The sequence below is a fragment of the Protomyctophum parallelum genome (assembly GCF_964188405.1).
Source record: "Protomyctophum parallelum genome assembly, chromosome: 9".
In the NCBI taxonomy this organism is placed as follows: Eukaryota; Metazoa; Chordata; class Actinopteri; order Myctophiformes; family Myctophidae; genus Protomyctophum; species Protomyctophum parallelum.
In genome coordinates this window covers 13943659-13961199 of record NC_139706.1, presented here as the reverse complement: position 1 = coordinate 13961199, position 17541 = coordinate 13943659, and the positions used below count along the sequence as shown (strand labels likewise).

Here is a 17541-nt window from a genome sequence, read left to right as displayed (position 1 = left end):
TGCCCCCAAGTGCTTGGGACCCTTTGCGGCCCCTGCGTCCTTTCTGCTGCCCCCTCCGCCCTCTGCCGCTTGGCGGAGGACGGTGAAAGTGCTTCATCTGGCCCCCAGGGGTGTTATTAGAGAACATGGGTGGCTTTGGGCCTTGCCAGTGTGCCACCGGAATACCTTGAAATGGAGCCGAAGGAGGGGGAGGGCGGTGACAGTGCTTCCCTTGGCCTGAGATTTTAGAGGCCTTCGGAGGCTTTGTGACAAAGTACTGTTGGTGTTGCTGCCAGTGTGCTGCTGAATTACCTTGATATGGAGCCGAAAGCAGGCTCGGGCCATGACAGTGCTTCATTTGGCCATGGGGGCTGTTTGGTGGGTTTGCACCTAAGTAGTTATTTGGTCGTTGCTGTTGCTGCCAGTATGTTGTCATTGCATTACCATGGTATTGAGCTGAAGGCGGGATAGGCCGATGACAGTACTTTGCTGGGGAAGATACCTTTGGTGGATGCATGTAGTTATTAGGACATTGGTGGTATGCCATTGCATTACCTTGATATGCCATTGCATTACCTTGATATGCCATGGCATTACCTTGATATGGCATGGCATTGCCTTGGTATGGGGCTGGATGTGGGCTAGATCTGTGAAAGTCCATTGTTTGGATGTTCATTTAATTAATTAAGATGAATTATTCACAGTTGTGTATTTTTCTAACGAGGCCTTTGGAGACCAAATACATATCCCTATAGTCCAAAACACATTCACAGTAATAAGATCTTCAGAGGTCAATAGTAGAGTGGCAAAAAAACGACTTTGGAAAGATAATAAATGTAGCCAGTGCTACAATATGACATCACATTGACGTCATGGTCGATTCTGGTCGGTCAATCAAAGTGTTCTTCTTCTACTAATACCTCTCTCTGTTGTGCCTACATTTCTAGCACTATGGGTGCAGATTCTATCGTAGAATCTAATGGTCTGCCCGTGCCCAAATATGGCCGTATTGATTTTGAGGTTTATCAGTTATTCATGACGTCTGTATATTATAAAGTCAGAGTGGACTAACCGACTAGCCTCAAGCCTGCATGCGTTCATTACAAGTCTCTGGCGCGCGCTTTGCTTCTGTGGTTAATCGGTGGTTAATCACCCTGAAGGTGAATTATCTCCCAACAATGACCACCTAGCCAGACATTGTCTCGCTTATTACATGTCTACTTAATATACAAATTCATAAATTGTATTTCCTTGCTTATGGTAATGAAAGTATTCCAAGGTGGCCCCGCAGAGGCAATTAACGAGTCGCCTCGGAAACAAGGAAGTTAGTGTTGATCAAATGGAATCAATTTTCAGTCTATATCTCGCTTCAAATGTTTTCGAAAATATTCTTGACGGACAGATTCCCGGAAACGCTCTCCTCCGCGTCAGTCAGCCGCGGAGGTGGAGCTTCTTTTCCATCCACCAGCTGTCTAAAAAGCTGGGGGTTGACATCGGGCGTCAGGTTCTTCTGACGCGGCTGTGCGCGAAGATGTGCCTGAGCCCAGACAGATACAGAGATCTCCATATGGGCACAAAAGGGACACAGACAGATGTGCTATGGGTGCTATGACAAGTTAACAACGGGTATTATTAGGTTCCCAAGTTGCATCGTTCTCAAGTAGGCCGGTGGCCGACGGGCACGTACAGGTCTAATAGTTACAATTTCGGGTTTCCAACAGATACACCCAGTATGCACAGACCAAAAGACACCCCAGTGTGTGTTTCATCTTCGGGTCAGGGACCGCATGCAGCAGGCCACATCCCAAAAGCTGCCTTTGAGGTTATAGTAGCATTGAAAGAAGTCTGGAGAACATCTGACAGGCTATGTGAATATTATTAAATATATAGGGTAGGCTAAGTGATAAAATAAAATAAAAGGTAAATCACTACATTCTGATATTAATCAGGGTTCTCCCTGTCTCTCCAGCTCTTTGATAAACAGAAAATACATGTTCAGGAATGTGACAATATTTCAGGCAATCAGAACAGAGTAGGCCTACCCATTTATGAGATTATTTTTTGAGGGGCACTAGCCCCTCCTATACACAGGTTTAATTTTTTTCTTTAGTTCAAACGCATTGGCAATAATGTGTCGTTTACGTCATATTGTCTCTTTATTGTTAATGCCGTTTAATGTGTGTGTTGGCACCGTTTGTTTTACATCACCATTACATCACCATATCAACATAATTGTGTCTGCTCATTTCTTTGTCATCAATTTACATGTAGGCCTACAATTCCACTTCTGTTTAATCTGTATCCTGACCTATAGGGTCTGTTACTGAACAAACACTCTAGCAAGGAAATAAATGGAATATCAATCAATGTTACTCAATCCTGGGAGATGTTTGCCCAGAAACGCTCAATATTGGAACCACTGATTCATATTTTTTTCTATTAAAGCGTGTGTGTAGAGTGTAGACCTGTGTCCCAGCATGCCTCTACCTCAACAGTGATTTATTGATTGATTGACTCATTGATTCAATAATTATTAATATAAAATCACACCCGTGTGAAGTGAGGGCCGCTTTGTGTTGCCACAAATTTACATCATATTTGGCGGACATTTGACCTGTAATTTCTCCTTTCATTGTCAATGGCAAATGTTGAGACGTGTGGGGACTCAAAAATCACACCCGTTTGAACTAAGTGAGGGGCACTCTTGTCATCATACTTCATCTCATTCCAGCCAATCACAATTCACATCCTCACTTTTTTGTCTTCAATGTTTGTGTAGCCTAATGTTTGTGTTTACATTCATTATCAATGGCATACAATGTTTGTGTTTACACACACCCCTTCAAATTGCTGGACAAAGGAGGGGGCTAGGGCCCCTCACAAAATAAATATAATATTCATACAATCAGTGGGTAGGCTATTGGTCAAAAACAGTCTGGTTTACCATGCCATAGCAGCCGGTTGTACTGTATAGGTACAGCCATGTATAATGTAATGATTTTCTCTCTGGGTTATTTTGTCATTTTGTTTTTGCATCCATTGCCTTCACATGTTGCACACAATGATCGATGACCCATAGGCTATAATTTATAACATGTAGGCCTACATGTATAAAATGTATCTACAATGACGAATTACACATATAGGCTACATTAATAATAATTCAATGTAGGCCTAATATATTATATGGGTCGTCGTCATCATCATCATCATCATCATCATCATAACCATGTGAGTGCAACATGTGAGGGTAAAAAAATAATACACTGTGTCTTTAAAGGTCTTGGTACGGCCCATGTTTTGAATCAGAGGGGTGCATTAAAGAAAATCATTCATTTTCTGCTTCGTCGCGCAATAAAGCTTTGCAAATAACGAGTGCACTTTATATTTTTCATACTGATTACGTTTTAAGGGCATACAAATTGCACTGTTGTCTAATAATTTGTCTCTGAAATGTAACGTTGTTGTTCATAATTACAGGACACCCCTGCGCATGTGTGGTCGCCCAGAAGTAGTAACAACCAACCACAACCAACCAGGGTTGCCATGTGCGCTTTTTATAAGCCACTGTTTTTATTGTTTTTAATTTTATTTAATTATAAAAACACATTTTCTTTTAATTGTTTTGTTCGTCATGTATACGGTATATTGTATGTGTTAAGAGTGGGCATAATAAGCTAATATAGCTTCAGCCTAGATACCTTTTTTGGTCATAATACAATATTTATAAATTATTATTTTTGCTCAGGCACAATGCCGAAAATGTATCCATTCATTGTCAATGGGAATTTGGACAAAATTTGTGATATATATATATATATATATATATATATATATATGGGGCCCTCTATGTCTATGATAGGAGGTGATAGCGCCCCTCAAAAAAGAAAATCACCTTTTCCCTATTTAATAAATAAATAAATAGCAGATGTTTCGCGTTGTTAATGTTATCTTGTAGATCGTCTATTTTCAAACCGCTGTGGCTTCTTTTGAGCTTGTTCTCATAGACCTTCGCTTATTTCTGTCGCAAAACCTGGCAACGCTGCAACCAACCCGGTGTGTACAGTGATTTCTCTCTCCGAGACTCCCGACGAGGTTTAAATAAAACAACATAAAGAACAAAAGTAAGATTTATTTATCAAGTTTTTTCATGGCATAGTTTGGCATTTTGTAGCGAGATGTATTTTTGTTGGTGTCCATTAAAAAACGACCCCGTCGTAACTATAGCGCTTATATTAATGAAGCTAACGGCTAGCTGCTCCCTGCTCAACGCAGTACAACCCAGGGTTGCCATGCCTGCATTTATAAGCGACCTTGGGCTTGTTTATTTCATTTCCTTATTTGGACTGTTTTTAGTGTTTTATGTTGTATAAACCAGTACTTCCTAAATGCCTATATGTTGTATAGATAATAAACCAGTGGTTCTCAAATATTCTATCATGGCAATTTTATGTCAGGACCCCCCCACCCATAAATGTTACAAATTATTTTCAATTAGCTGATGCACAGGGTTTCATAGACTTGGTTTCCTCTTGTCTCTCGCAAAATCTGGCAACACTGACAGTTAGCCACTATAGCCACACACAGGAGCTAGCTATAGCTAAACAAAAAAAGCCACGCATAATATAAGCCTTGAGTTGTTGTGTGTCAGTGAGTGTGTGGCACCAACCGGTTGGTTCGAACCCCGGTGGTCCCCCTGCCCTGCTCTCCCAGACAGACCACCAGGACCACCAACTTTACCAACCCCCCCGAGAGGCTAAGGAGCGGTGTCACTTCAGCTAACAACAAGAACAAGCTAAACAAGCCTCTTAACTCAGTTCTGTGTGTGTGTGTGTGTGTGTGTGTGTGTGTGTGTGTGTGTGTGTGTGTGTGTGTGTGTGTGTGTGTGTGTGTGTGTGTGGTCACACCATTGGTGTGTATACTGTAATACAGTATTTCTTTCTTCCAACCAGTGGTCCGGGTCCTTGAGGTTCCACTGTTGTTCCCAGCTAAATGATGTAGAGTACTAGAGTTGGTAACCAAATGGACCATTATTAGATCTTTAACTCTTGAAAGTGTCAAATGAACCCGTACGGACTCCATTTGGTTTCATTTTACACTCTCAAGAGTTACATTATTATTAAACATCTACATTACTTAATTTACAAGAAGTCTACACAAATGGAACAATGTAAACTAATTGTTATTTTTGATCAATGTTTCAATACAGCATGGAATTGTGGTTAATATTAACCGACAACAAAATGTTCTTTATTCTCTGGTCTAAGAGAGGCTAAATGTCATCAATTTGTGGCCAAATGCCAAATAAATAATGGGCCTTGAAATGAAAATGGCAGAGGTTCCCAGCCACTGAGAGGAGTCGCCCAAAAAAGCAGAAAAAAGACGAAAGTAAATATTTATATTGCTACATACAGATTGTTCTTCTGACCAAGCAATTGGTTGAAATAGGCTCTCCAGCTGAGCTGAAATGCGCATGACGGCACACCTAGCCGTTGATGGAAGATTTAAGAACTGATTAATCACGTTAGAAATATCATCAGCTGTATCTGCTGATTAGTGATTATACAGAGTTTTGTCAGAGCAGCAGCATTCTTGGCTTAGATGGAACAAAAATGGCGGGTATACGCTCCTGTATCTTAACATCAGTTAATATGGTGGTACACAGGTACATGGAGAGCCAAATATTTTCTGAGGTGGTAGATAAGTATAAAAAGGTTGGGAACCACTGTGCTAGCTGACTGACTGATGCAGAGCTGCTACTTTGTTAGAACTAGTAGCCGTCTTCATATAAACCTCGTCTGTTGTTGTAAGAAGCCCCATTATTAACCCTCTGGTCCATAGCTCTAATGCCGTTGCATTTTAGAGCTGTTACCGATGACTTCCGGGGCTCGCATAAATGCAGACCAGCCTCTTGTCTTTAGCGTAAATATAAATAACGTTCTTCTCTCTCAGCAATACAAAGGCGGGTTGTGTCATTAGAAAGCCTACTTTCCTTAGTGGAAGCACTCTGATCCCCCCACCACACGTATAAAAGCTACTTTTTGGCCAAAAAGGGATTATTATTCCACCTAGAAAAAAATACTTAATAGATACTCCACTGCGCCCTTCTACTGATAATGCCCAGAGAAAACCCTCATAGAGAATATTTTTCCACCGGTGGTGGAACATACCGGTGTTACATACACATACTTACATACAGCCACAGGCCCAAAATTGGACAGGACCTGTGATGTCATGCCGTACTTTTTATTTGTGTTTTTTCTAATAATTTGGTCATTAAGGTCCACAGAATGAGATATACCACACCATAGTCCACCAATATAAGGCAACATTTCCCAAATTTCATCATGCGACAATTGTGACATGTCAAACTAGGGGGTTGTCATGATTCTTAATCCATTCCAAGCATTCATTTTGCATGAAAAACACTCCTTCTTGGCCTAAATTCGGCCATAGCCACTTGCCAAAATGTGCCCAAATGTGCTGTCCTCATCACATTTGTGCTGTCCTCATCACATTTGTGCTGACCTCATCACATTTGTGCTGACCTCATCACATTTGTGATGACGGCTATGTCTGTTTTTAGGCCAAGGAGTGTTTTTCGTGCAAAACAAATGCTTGGAATGGATTCAGAATCATGAAAACCCCCTAGTTTGTCACAATTGTCACATGCTACTTAAAGCATGATGAAATTTTTTTGTGATGTTTTCGGCGGAGCAGGCCTCCCATTATGTGGACCTTAATGACCAAGTGAATAGAGAAAACACAAATAAAAAGTACAGCATGACATCACAGGTTAATCCTTAACCGTTGAGCTTTTGGGCCTTTGGCTCCCCGGCTAAATATAGCTATTGGATATCTATAGTATTATGACTTCATTGATGATAAGTCACGTTATTGTACGTACTAACTAAAGCAGCTACTTTGAACAACTAGCCTGTTTCATATAAAGCATAAACCTCCTCGTCTGTTGAAAGAAGCCCCGTTAACCCAATGTCACAGTTTTCTGGTTGTATGTGCTATATATATTGACTTCATTAATGATTGAAAAGTGAGTCATGTTATTGTGCTAACTAACTATAACTAATTAGTTACTGTGAGAGTGAGGTTTAGCCAACGCCAACTCGTGATTCCTGGATCACTGCCCTCCACACTTTCATATCTAACATCAGGTTCTTGAGCTCTAGTCTACAGTGGTTGTTAGCTAAGCTGTCGTATCGTGCCGCAGTGCGTCTATGTAGCTGGTGCTTAAATAGTACAAAATGGCAAATGAGTTTAGGGATAAGGGGTAAGGGGTGGCGCAATAGCCCCTAGTGCCATTCGTAGCATTCTTGTGTAGACTCCATCCAGGGCTCTTTCCTGTTGTACTGCGAGGGTCCACCCGCTATCCTTTATAACTCTATGTGCAGGACAAGCTTTCGTCACCTCATATATAGCTCTACTGTGTTATTTTGCATAGCTGTGTTGTTGAACACATAGGCTTAGCTTAACATCAGGAACGACTGACCCGCCCAGGTGGTGTCAATATACTAATCACCATAGTCTTTAGACTCTTTACCATGGAACATGAAAACTCCTGTCGTGCAGTCGTTAAAGTTGATGTTGGATACTGTTTCTCCCTCTGTCATTTCCTCGTATTTCCAGCTTATTTAAATAATGTCATGGTTTAAATTTCTTCCAGGGACCTGTCTGATCAGAAGAAAACCACGACAAGTCTGGTGCTGCCGAGGCCTGGCTGACGTCGACTCGACAGTCTCTCAGACGCTGGACAAACTTGTACGTTAAATTTTCTTTTTTTGCTCGTTGCAGAGATAAACAAAAAAAGAACCCCACACAATGTTGTATATTTTACTGAAGGCTAATTTATTCTTGTATTATTTTTGTTTGTAGAATTTGATAGATTTGAATGGAGAGGGAAGACACAAATATACAGGTACAGTACCTACTGTATGTTAAGTACATTTACATCATTACATTACATCATTCTGATTTGACCAGTGGAGATGGATGACCCTTTTAAAGCCTTTTTAAACCGTCAGGATAGCGCCATCTGTATCATGTTAGATTTTAGCTAGGCTATATATGTCTATAGCCGTAGTCTGAAAAACCTACCTCTTCAGACTCCACCTTTGTTATTTAGACATAGCACTATAGAGCGTCGTAGTCCCGCCCCCCTCGAGAGACCCGGAAAATAATTTCCCGTTAATTTTTCTCCATAGACTTTTCTAAAAGTATTTATTTAGACGTTTACGAGCCAACTGGAGTTGTGACAAAGAAGTGACAAAGAAGGAAAAAAATGGTACAACACCTTTTTTGCTATTTCTCTTCTTTGTAATTATTTGTTTGGACCAAAATAATGTGTTTGTTGTCATGATTTGTCACGACTCGAGTTGGCTTAAGGCTCATACATAGTCTGGATTTTCGGTGGTGGGGTGACCACCGAACTACAACATGACGTCACGAGCCGCGGTGAAGAGCAAACAACCGCCACCGGCTCCAGCCCTTCTCTCTGTTTTTACTCACCACCGCTCAACGTTATTTCAGCTCCGGTGGTCAGCTCACCACCGGAGCGGTGGTCACCTTACCACCGAAAATCCAGACTATGAATAGGCCTTCATAAGATCTCTAAATAAATACTTTTTGAAATGTCTATGTGGAAAATGCATTGGGAATGATTTCCTGGGCCTGGCGTCGTACTTATAGTTGAATTGTACACTGACTGTACAGATATTCTACTGTTAAAGTGACTTGTAGAATGTGGCCTCAGGTCTCTCAATGGGTTCAGTGTGTGTGTGTTCTTGCTGTCCCCCTGTCCTCTCCAGGTCCAGCCCAGTTAGTGAGTCCCCATCCAGAGTCCGCGATGCCTGTTAAAAAGAAGAGAAAGTCAAACAGCGTCGATGAGCATGAGCTCAGGAAATGTAAAATCACCAGGTAACTGTGCTGAAAGAGCATCTCTCTCTCTCTCTCTCTCTCTCTCTCTCTCTCTCTCTCTCTCTCTCTCTCTCTCTCACTCACAGGAGCTTAGGGAATCAATGTAGTCAGTCAGTGGAAAGGTGTCGGGTGGACTCCTCATGCACTGAAAGAAGCATGAGGTCAGTCCGTTGCTCTCCCCAGGGTGGCAGAGAGAGTCTAGCGCGCAGGATTATAAATTTTTTAGATAGTGGACACTGGAATGAAATCACACCCGTGTGAAGTGAGGGGCGCACTTATCATCATACATCACATTCCGTTCTCAGGACAATCAAATCGTCACAAATGTCATTCCGGCCAATCACCTTTGGCGTCTTTCACTTTTCTGTCCTCACTTTTGGCTTCAAAAGACCCTCAAAAGAAAAAAGAAAATGTGTTTATGCTATCGCATAACTTTTCGCATTTTCCCAATGGCTGGAAACAACGTTGGTATGTGGCACTGTTGTTTTTGTCGACTAATACTGTGACAAAAAATGTAACTTTTTTCACTAACTAAAACTAAATGGAAACTAAATGAAAACGAAGTCATTCTACACTTGGTTGCACTTGCATGCTGAAAAATATCTACACGCTCACAACGCGTAGCTTTGCGACGTATCTCAGCTATTTTCAGCAAGTGTAAAATCTGTCATTACGACGGCATCAAGGCCCGCCAAAATTAATTTTAGTCAACTAAATCAACTGTAGATTTAGTCGTCTAAAATCTTATGATGTTTAGTCGACTAAAACTAGACTAACACCAAGACATTCCAGGTGACTAAAATGTGACAAACTAAACTATTCAAGTATGATTAAAACTAAAAATGTCAAAAACACATGTGGAAATATCCATACTGGCTGCGTTGAATGGTGTCGATAACGACTGATGACGTACATTAAATTCGGAGATAACATCAGAAAAAAAAAGCTTGTTCAAGGTACCAAAAGTTACCAAAAGTTAACTCTGAACTAGTTAAATCTGCCTTTAGCTTCTGTGGCCCTAATACATGGATCGACCTACAAAATACATTAAAATTGACCACATGGGTAACCTTGCAACGTTTTATTTTATTTTATTTTTTTATTTAAGATATTTTTTTTGCGGCTTACGCCTTTTATTGATTTTTTAAGGGACAGATAGTAGGCTGACAGGAAACGGGAGAGAGATGGGGGGATGACATGCGGTAAAGGCCGTGTCGGGTCCGGGAGTCGAACCCGCGGCACACCGCGACTGGATCACCAGTCCGGTGCCCAGACCGTTACGCTACGGCCTGGGCCAGCCTTGCAACGTTTTAAAAGTAAAACCTTGGTGGGCATACAGACCCCCACAATGTGTAATTGTTTTTAGATAATTTTGAAATTTGTTTTAGCTTTTTATTTGAAATTTGTTTTTGTATTATTTGACCCTTTGGTTGGTTGTAAACCTTTTATATTAATAAACACAAGACGTGTGTAACAGCATAGGTTTGTTTATTCCGCCATCTTCTTCTTCGGATCTCATCCTAGCATGAACTCCCATCCTGAGTACAGTGTGAGTGTGACGGGTAGTCTGTGCTACAGTGCCATCGTGTGGTGGTAAATACGGGTGCAGTACTTAGTTTAGACAGTTTTTGGTCATTGGTTAGACCAGTCATTAGTCCTACAACTACAACCTATCTCAAACCCTCACCATAAACCTAACCTCCCACGGGGCAGCACACCTAAACCTAACCCATGTCTAACCAGTGACTAGTCTAAACTAAGTATGCACCCCGGTAAATACACGCAGTATGTTACAGTTTTAGCTTTTTATTTGTAAACCTATGTAATTTCACATGTATACCTTGTATTGTGTTGTATTGCATTCTTTTTTTTCTTTTTTTCCCCCTGATCTTCTGATGTATTGTGATGTCTTTCGATGTGATTGTATTGCTCGACGACACTGAAAATGAGTTTGATTACTCGGTGTAATTTGGAGAATAAATAAAACTTGAACGTTTGTTTGCTCTCCTCCAAGTTTCTGCAGGCCTCACATCCACGGCGGCGGCGGGGGCGGGGGCAGGCAGATCAGCGCCGAGGACCCGTTCTCCAATAAGAAGTGCCTGGCCTGGTTCTACGAGTACGCCGGAACCGACGAGGTGGTGGGACCCGAGGGCATGGAGAAGTTCTGTGAGGACATCGGCGTGGAACCGGAGAATGTGAGGGAGGAGATCCAATATCCATTCCATTGATTTAAAAACCCATTTAGACCTGAGATCAGATTTAAAAAAAAAACTTCTAAATCCTCCAGTTTTCTGAAATAAATACTTTCACGATAACAGATCTACAAGCTTGTAGCGTGCTGCTTGGTGGCGCGCTATGAGCTTGTAGATCTGCTATTTTTCAATAGCTAAATTATAACAATGTTAAAACACCAAAAGGGGTTCCTGCCCAAAATGGGTTAAATCAGGGGCAAGTTTTCTGATTTAAACCCATGTTTCTGTGTCAGTGGTGCTCAACCTTTTTCATGTGAAGGAGCCGCAGAATTATAATGTAATTGGCCCCCGGACCCCAATCTCAAAATATGTTGTTCCAAGGACCTCCTAGAAACAAAGATTTGAGTTAAAAACGTTGGCTCTGAAAGAATATACCGGTGTATATTCAAAGATTCGCGCCACATTTTCACGATTAAAAAAAAATAGCAGATCTACAAGCTCGTAAGTCACTTCAAATAGTGAATTAATATTGGACCTTGATATGATTTGAAAAGGGTTGAAAAGCACTACCCCAGATTGGATCATGTGAACATGTTTTGATGATGCCATCCGTCTTCTCTCTGCTGTCGTCTCTTCCCAGATTATCATGCTAGTCTTGGCGTGGAAATTGGAAGCGCCAAATATGGGCTTCTTCACAAAGGAGGAGTGGCTCAAGGGAATGACCTCACTACAGTAAGTTAACAACTGCTGCTCTACACGAGTCACAATGGACTTTGGTCACATCTTAGATAATAGTCTCAGATATATTTCATATATAAAAGCAAATGTTTAATCAGTGATTTCTTCATTTTTTTAATGTTCCGATGAATTGCAAACGGAGGACCCTGATGCAAACAAGTCTCAGTGGTGCTTTTCTTTTCTAGATTCGTCCTCTTAGCAGTTTTTATTGACCTGTACTTTCCTTAAAATGTAACCATTCTACGAACTGTTAATACAAATTTTCAATCAATCAAACCTCAAGTACAAGCAGCTGAGTGACTGTGTTTTCCCCCCCAGGTGTGACAGCACAGAGAGCCTGCAGCGTAAGCTGGACTACCTGCGCTGTCAACTCAACGACGCCGTGCTCTTTAAAAACATCTACAGATACGCCTTCGATTTCGCCAGGGTCAGTATGCTGTCCTGTTTAACCCATTTAGGCCTGACGTCGAAATTAAAAGAAAAGGTCTTGTCCAAATCCTCCAGTTTTCTGAAGTATACCCATGTTTCAGTGGTTCTCTGATATTTCATATCAAGGACATGATCTGAAAATCATTTTTTCCATCTTGTTTACAAAGAAAAGAAAATGACATGCATTATTTGTATACTAAAAACTAAGGTTAAAAAAATATATATATAGCGGAAATAGCTGATCTACAAGCTTACACGTTGTGTATGAATGTATGAAAAAGTTTCAACGTGGAAACGGTTCTGACGATTCTCTAAAATAATTGCGAGTAGACAATTGTGCCTGGACCGCTAATGCCAGCCTGACGGCGTGTCGCGGGTTCGAGTCCCGATCCCGACGACCATTTACTGCATGTCACTCCCCATCTCTCTCTCTCTCTCTCTCTCTCTCTCTCTCTCTCTCTCTCTCTCTCTCTCTCCCCATTTCCTGTCGGCTTACTGTACCTGTCAAATAAAGGCAGAAAAAGCCCAAAACATATCTTAGAAAAAAAATCATAATTGTGACAGGCCTGAGTGTACCCTGTCCTTCCCGCCACCAGGATAAGGACCAGAGGAGTTTGGACATGGACACGGCCAAGTCCATGCTAGCCCTGGTGCTGGGGAGGACGTGGCCCCTGTTCCCCGTCTTCAACCACTTCCTGGAGGTAAGGTTCAGAGGTCACTCCTCCCACAGCAGTCTTAACCATTTAGACCTGACGACGATTCTAAATCCTGACAGTTTTTTTGAAAAACCTCATGTTTCTATGTCAGTCGTCCTCAAACATTTTCAGATGACCCCCATCTGGAAATATGTTGTTCCAGGAACCCCCCCCAGATGCAAAGATTTGAGTTAAAAAATGTTCACTGTGAAAGAATATATTCAAAGATTCACACCACATTTTCGCGACTTTTCAAAAATAGCAGATCTGCAAGCTCGTTGCGTGGCACTCGGTGCCGCGCTATGCGCTTGTAGATCTGCTATTTTTCAACAGCTAATGCTTAACATAATGCTTGAATCACCAAAAGGGGTTCCCGCCCAGAATGGGTTGAGTAAAAGGTGGGTTAAGTACATGGTGTCTCCTCTTCCTCCTCCCACAGCAGTCTAAGTACAAGGTGATGAACAAGGACCAGTGGTACAACGTTCTGGAGTTTAGCAGGACCATCAACGCAGACCTCAGCAACTACGACGAGGACGGAGCCTGTGAGTGTTCCTTCTCTGACCACACGGATGTCACATTTAACCCATTTAGACGGGATCTACTGAATGTGTCACACTGTGGCTTCCCCCCAGTAGGCTACCTTCACATTCAGTAGATCCTGTGATCTTTTGTGGCCAGATGTAATTTCTTGGGGTCTAGTAGGACTATAGTAAATAATAAAAAAAGGAAATGTCTATAAAAATGTGTAACAAAATACATAATCAGCCCCATGCTCGAATGCCCCCGTCCTGTCAAAAACAGCTAAAATACTCATCTTTTACTTTCTCTAATAACAACCTAGCCTGAGCTAACGCTAGACCTTTCTGGCCTAGATGGGAGGGTCGCGGCTCAGATTTGCGCACACCCTGATTGGTTCACCGATCTGTCCGTCAACCCCGGTCTCTCCTCTCCCCCCCCCCCCCCCCCCCCCCCCCCGGAGTTATTTCCACAGAGTCGGCACACGTTGGTTTATTTTCTTAGACGGTGTGGTGGGTTCTTCAGCCATTCTCCTCATTTTCCTCGCATAGCCTCGTTTGAAGTTCCACTGGTAATGATTTCCTCGCGGTGTTATTTTGAGGGGTGCACACACCGCTCAGAGCCCTGATGTCACATCATTTGAAGCGACGCATACTACGCGGAAGGGTTGACTCTTTTAGGCCAGTGCAGCCCATGCGTAAATCCAGGCTTTCATTTTTCGCGCAGACGAAAGGAAAGCCTGGGTATCGAGGCTAATAACAACCTAAAACATGAACCTTGGTTGAAAAAAAGCTAAAGTTGTCCTTTAATGTAAACGCTTAACGTGATGTATATAACATGCGTCCACAGGGCCGGTGATGTTGGACGAGTTCGTGGAGTGGCAGAAGAGTCGGTCGGCGACATCATCATCGTCGTCATAGCACACGGAGGAAGACGACGACGCCCACCACCACGCCAAAACCAGCCAATAGGACGCCAGCAGCAGCGGGGGGAGGCGACGAAGACACACGAACGAACACACAGTTACCGCCGGGAGCTACATAGCATCTCCTGCTGCTGCTGCTGCTGCTGCTCTACGAAAAACCACAACAGAAAGAAAAACCAAAACACTTTGCCGTTTGTTGTCTCGCACGCTTTAAAGGAGAATTCCATGCTAGAAGGCTTTCTTACTTTTAGTTGTAGTTGTTACGTCCCCACCAAAGAGGTCCAGGTGTTTTGTGCAAAAGTGCATTATTGGCTATTTCCCCTACCATACGCCCTCAATGGGGGTTGGGTTGTTGTGCTAATCCGCTTATTTCCATCTAAATAAGTAGTAAAGTGTGCCATTTGGGATACTATTTACATTATGAAGATAGAAATAAGCGAATTAGCCCCATTCAATTAATTTCAATGCAATTCATTGAGGGCTTATGGTAGGGGAAATAGCCAATAATGCGCTTTTGCTCAAAATAACACCTGGACCTCTTTGGTTGGGACATAACGACTACAAATAAAGGTAAGAAAGCCTTCTAGCGTGGAATTCTCCTTTAACCACTTGAACCCTGTTAGCGCCACCTATAGTGGGCGTGGTTTTCTGGACCCACTGAAAGATCTGCCATTCCTTTTTTCTTTCTTTTCCCCATAGAGATTTACACAAATATTTATATCAATTATTTTAAGCCCATATAGAATCAAGCCATCCAGGATGCTGGTGAATCATGACTATAAAAACCTATAAAAAAGAAAAGTTTGAATATTTAATTATTTGATACTATGTTTAATAAATAACCCCTTTGTTTAGCGTTTTTTCCGTTTTAATTTCTTCACAGAATCAAAGGTGTCATGGTCATGATGACTCACCAGGATCCTGGGACGGCTGGATTCTATAGGCTTAAAATAATTGAAAAAAATGAATGGCCGATTTCTTTTCTTCTTCAGTGGGATCAGAAATCTATGATATGCTCAATTCTGGTGGTGGGAAACTTTTTTTTTGTTTTTTTTTGCCCAAGTATTGCCCAATACTACTACTTGGCTTGTGGGGGATATTCGGTGTAGAGGAGGGGTTTATTATAAATAAAAGAACGGACCGAGTACAGAGCTGATTTAACGGAAGGGTTTAACCCAATTAGGCCTGACTGAGATTTGTGCCGCATTTTTCTAAAATAGCAGCAGTTTAAAACACCAAAAGGGGTTCCCGTCCAGAATGGGGTTTTTTTAAGTGGTTATTACACGTGCTGCGAGAACGAACGCATCCCTACTACGGACTACGCATTTCAAAGTGGCACACCTAGCATTTCACGCTACCCTGCCGGGAATAAACGGACCTCGTCCTCACACATTCACTACTCGGCGTGTCCATTGCTCTTATCTACGTCAGTGCTAGAAACACGTACTTAACAACGGTGTCTTTACTCTTTTAATAAGCTTATTCCATTTAGACCCGAGGCCGATTCTAAAAGAAATGTCTTCTAAAATCCTGACTGTTTTCTGAAAAAAGACCTCATGTTTCTATGTGTCAGCGGTGCTCAACCTTTCTCATGCCAAGGACCTCCAGAAGTATCTGAATTTGGCCCGCGGACCCCCATCTGAAAATGTTGTTGTTCCAGGGACACACCCCCTCCCCCCCAGAAGCAAAGATTTGAGTTAAAAACATAACTTCTTATGTTCATATCATTCATATCTTTGAGCTCCACAAGCTCAAATCGAAAAATAGCAGATCTACAAGCTCATAGCACGGCACCAAGTGCCGAGCTATGAGCTTGTAGATCTGCTATCTTTCAAAAGACACCGTTGCTGTAGTAGTACGAGTTCAGCTTGCGTTCCTCTGTGTTTCTTAGCCTTTCCTTTCGGGGCCTATAGCGCGAAGCGTAGCTAGAGAAATGGACGACGCACACATTCACATTTCACACTATACCCGCGGGGAATAATGTCCTCCTCCGTGGCCTCTCCTCAGCCAATCAGCTTGGAGAGACCCTTTACTCTCTCTCTCTCTCTCTCACCGAAGAGACTTTCTACAGTGTTAATTAGAACAGGGGCAGGGGCTGAAATGAAAAGGTGTGGGAGTTGGGGGGGGGGGGGGGGGTCATGTTTTCAATCATATTTCTTCTCGGTTCATAATTACTAGTGTCGTAAGGTCAGAGGTGGGTACCCCCCCTCCCCCTTTTTCTCTATTTTTTTTCTTTCCCCTTTTGTTTAAGTCTTAAGGTTGTTTTATGTTTTGAAGAATGAATAAAAGGAAAACTTAAGTGGAGTCAACGTGGCTTCATCCTTCAGTAAGTGAACACTAATGTGATGTAGAAATTGTCATTTGTCATATAGTCAAACGCAATTTCACGATTTTTCAAAAATAGCAGACATACAAGCTCGTAGCACGCCACTCTGGTGGAAATTAAGAAAACGTTATATATATATTTTTTAAACAAAGCAATAATCAAAGTTGGTGTTTTGTGACTATATATTGTCAATGACTTGCATGAGAGGGGGAGAGAGGTGATGGAGTTAGCTGCTTTAGCAGACAGTTTGAGGGTCCAATGGAGTTAAACGTTTTTTACTACAATAACTGCTTCAGCAGACAGTTTGAGGGTCCAATGGAGTTAAGCGTTTTTTACTACAATATTTTGATTTATGCAAAAAAAAAATTTAGTTATTTAAAGATGTACAAGCTCATAGCGCGGCACTAAAATAACGAATAAAAGCTAAGGTGACACAGATGGCGTTCCAGGTCTCAATGGGATAGATCCAGTTACACATTCAGAACAATGGGATTTAGATGATCGCCACGATCTAAAGTCTCCCTTTAGATTTATGTCCAGGAATAATGGGAGTCATGTTCCTAATGACATATTAACATTACACTCAGGATGGGGGAAAGCAATTTTCTATGTATTTAGAAATTAACCGGGCCACTTGCACCGTTCTACAAGCCAGTGTTGTTTTTGGCAGCAAGTTTTGATTTTAGTTTTAGTCATATAGTCTTTTGAATAGTTTAGTTTTAGTCACCTGGAATGTTTTAGTGTCTAGTTTTAGTTGACTAAATGTCATGAGATTCTAGTCGACTAAATCTACGGTTGATTTAGTCGTCT

At 41.9% G+C, this 17541-nt stretch overlaps 1 protein-coding gene across 2 annotated transcripts; it reads left to right on the top strand.

The window, feature by feature from the left end:
* Positions 1-4014: 4014 nt before the first annotated feature.
* dcun1d5 (DCN1, defective in cullin neddylation 1, domain containing 5) lies at positions 4015-16154 on the top strand. Of its 2 annotated transcripts, none has more exons than XM_083772895.1 (10): positions 4015-4103; positions 7661-7755; positions 7870-7912; positions 8802-8910; positions 10925-11105; positions 11743-11834; positions 12159-12267; positions 12866-12970; positions 13404-13506; positions 14330-16154. In XM_083772895.1, exons 4-10 carry the CDS (start codon positions 8840-8842, stop codon positions 14398-14400), a joined length of 732 nt encoding a protein of 243 aa, XP_083629021.1. In that variant the 5' UTR covers positions 4015-4103; positions 7661-7755; positions 7870-7912; positions 8802-8839; the 3' UTR covers positions 14401-16154. The 2 variants fall into 2 exon arrangements, with proteins under 2 accessions (XP_083629021.1, XP_083629020.1); XM_083772894.1 differs by having other exon boundaries at positions 7870-7914; positions 8798-8910.
* The last annotated feature ends 1387 nt before the right edge of the window (positions 16155-17541 follow it).

Excerpts from the sequence above, each read along its gene's own strand:
- dcun1d5 (XM_083772895.1), top strand. The coding sequence starts at position 8,840 with ATGCCTGTTAAAAAGAAGAGAAAGTCAAACAGCGTCGATGAGCATGAG. Across the intron at positions 8,911-10,924 it reads AGGAAATGTAAAATCACCAG|TTTCTGCAGGCCTCACATCC; the intron begins GTAACTGTGCTG and ends CTCTCCTCCAAG. Across the intron at positions 11,106-11,742 it reads TCGGCGTGGAACCGGAGAAT|ATTATCATGCTAGTCTTGGC; the intron begins GTGAGGGAGGAG and ends GTCTCTTCCCAG.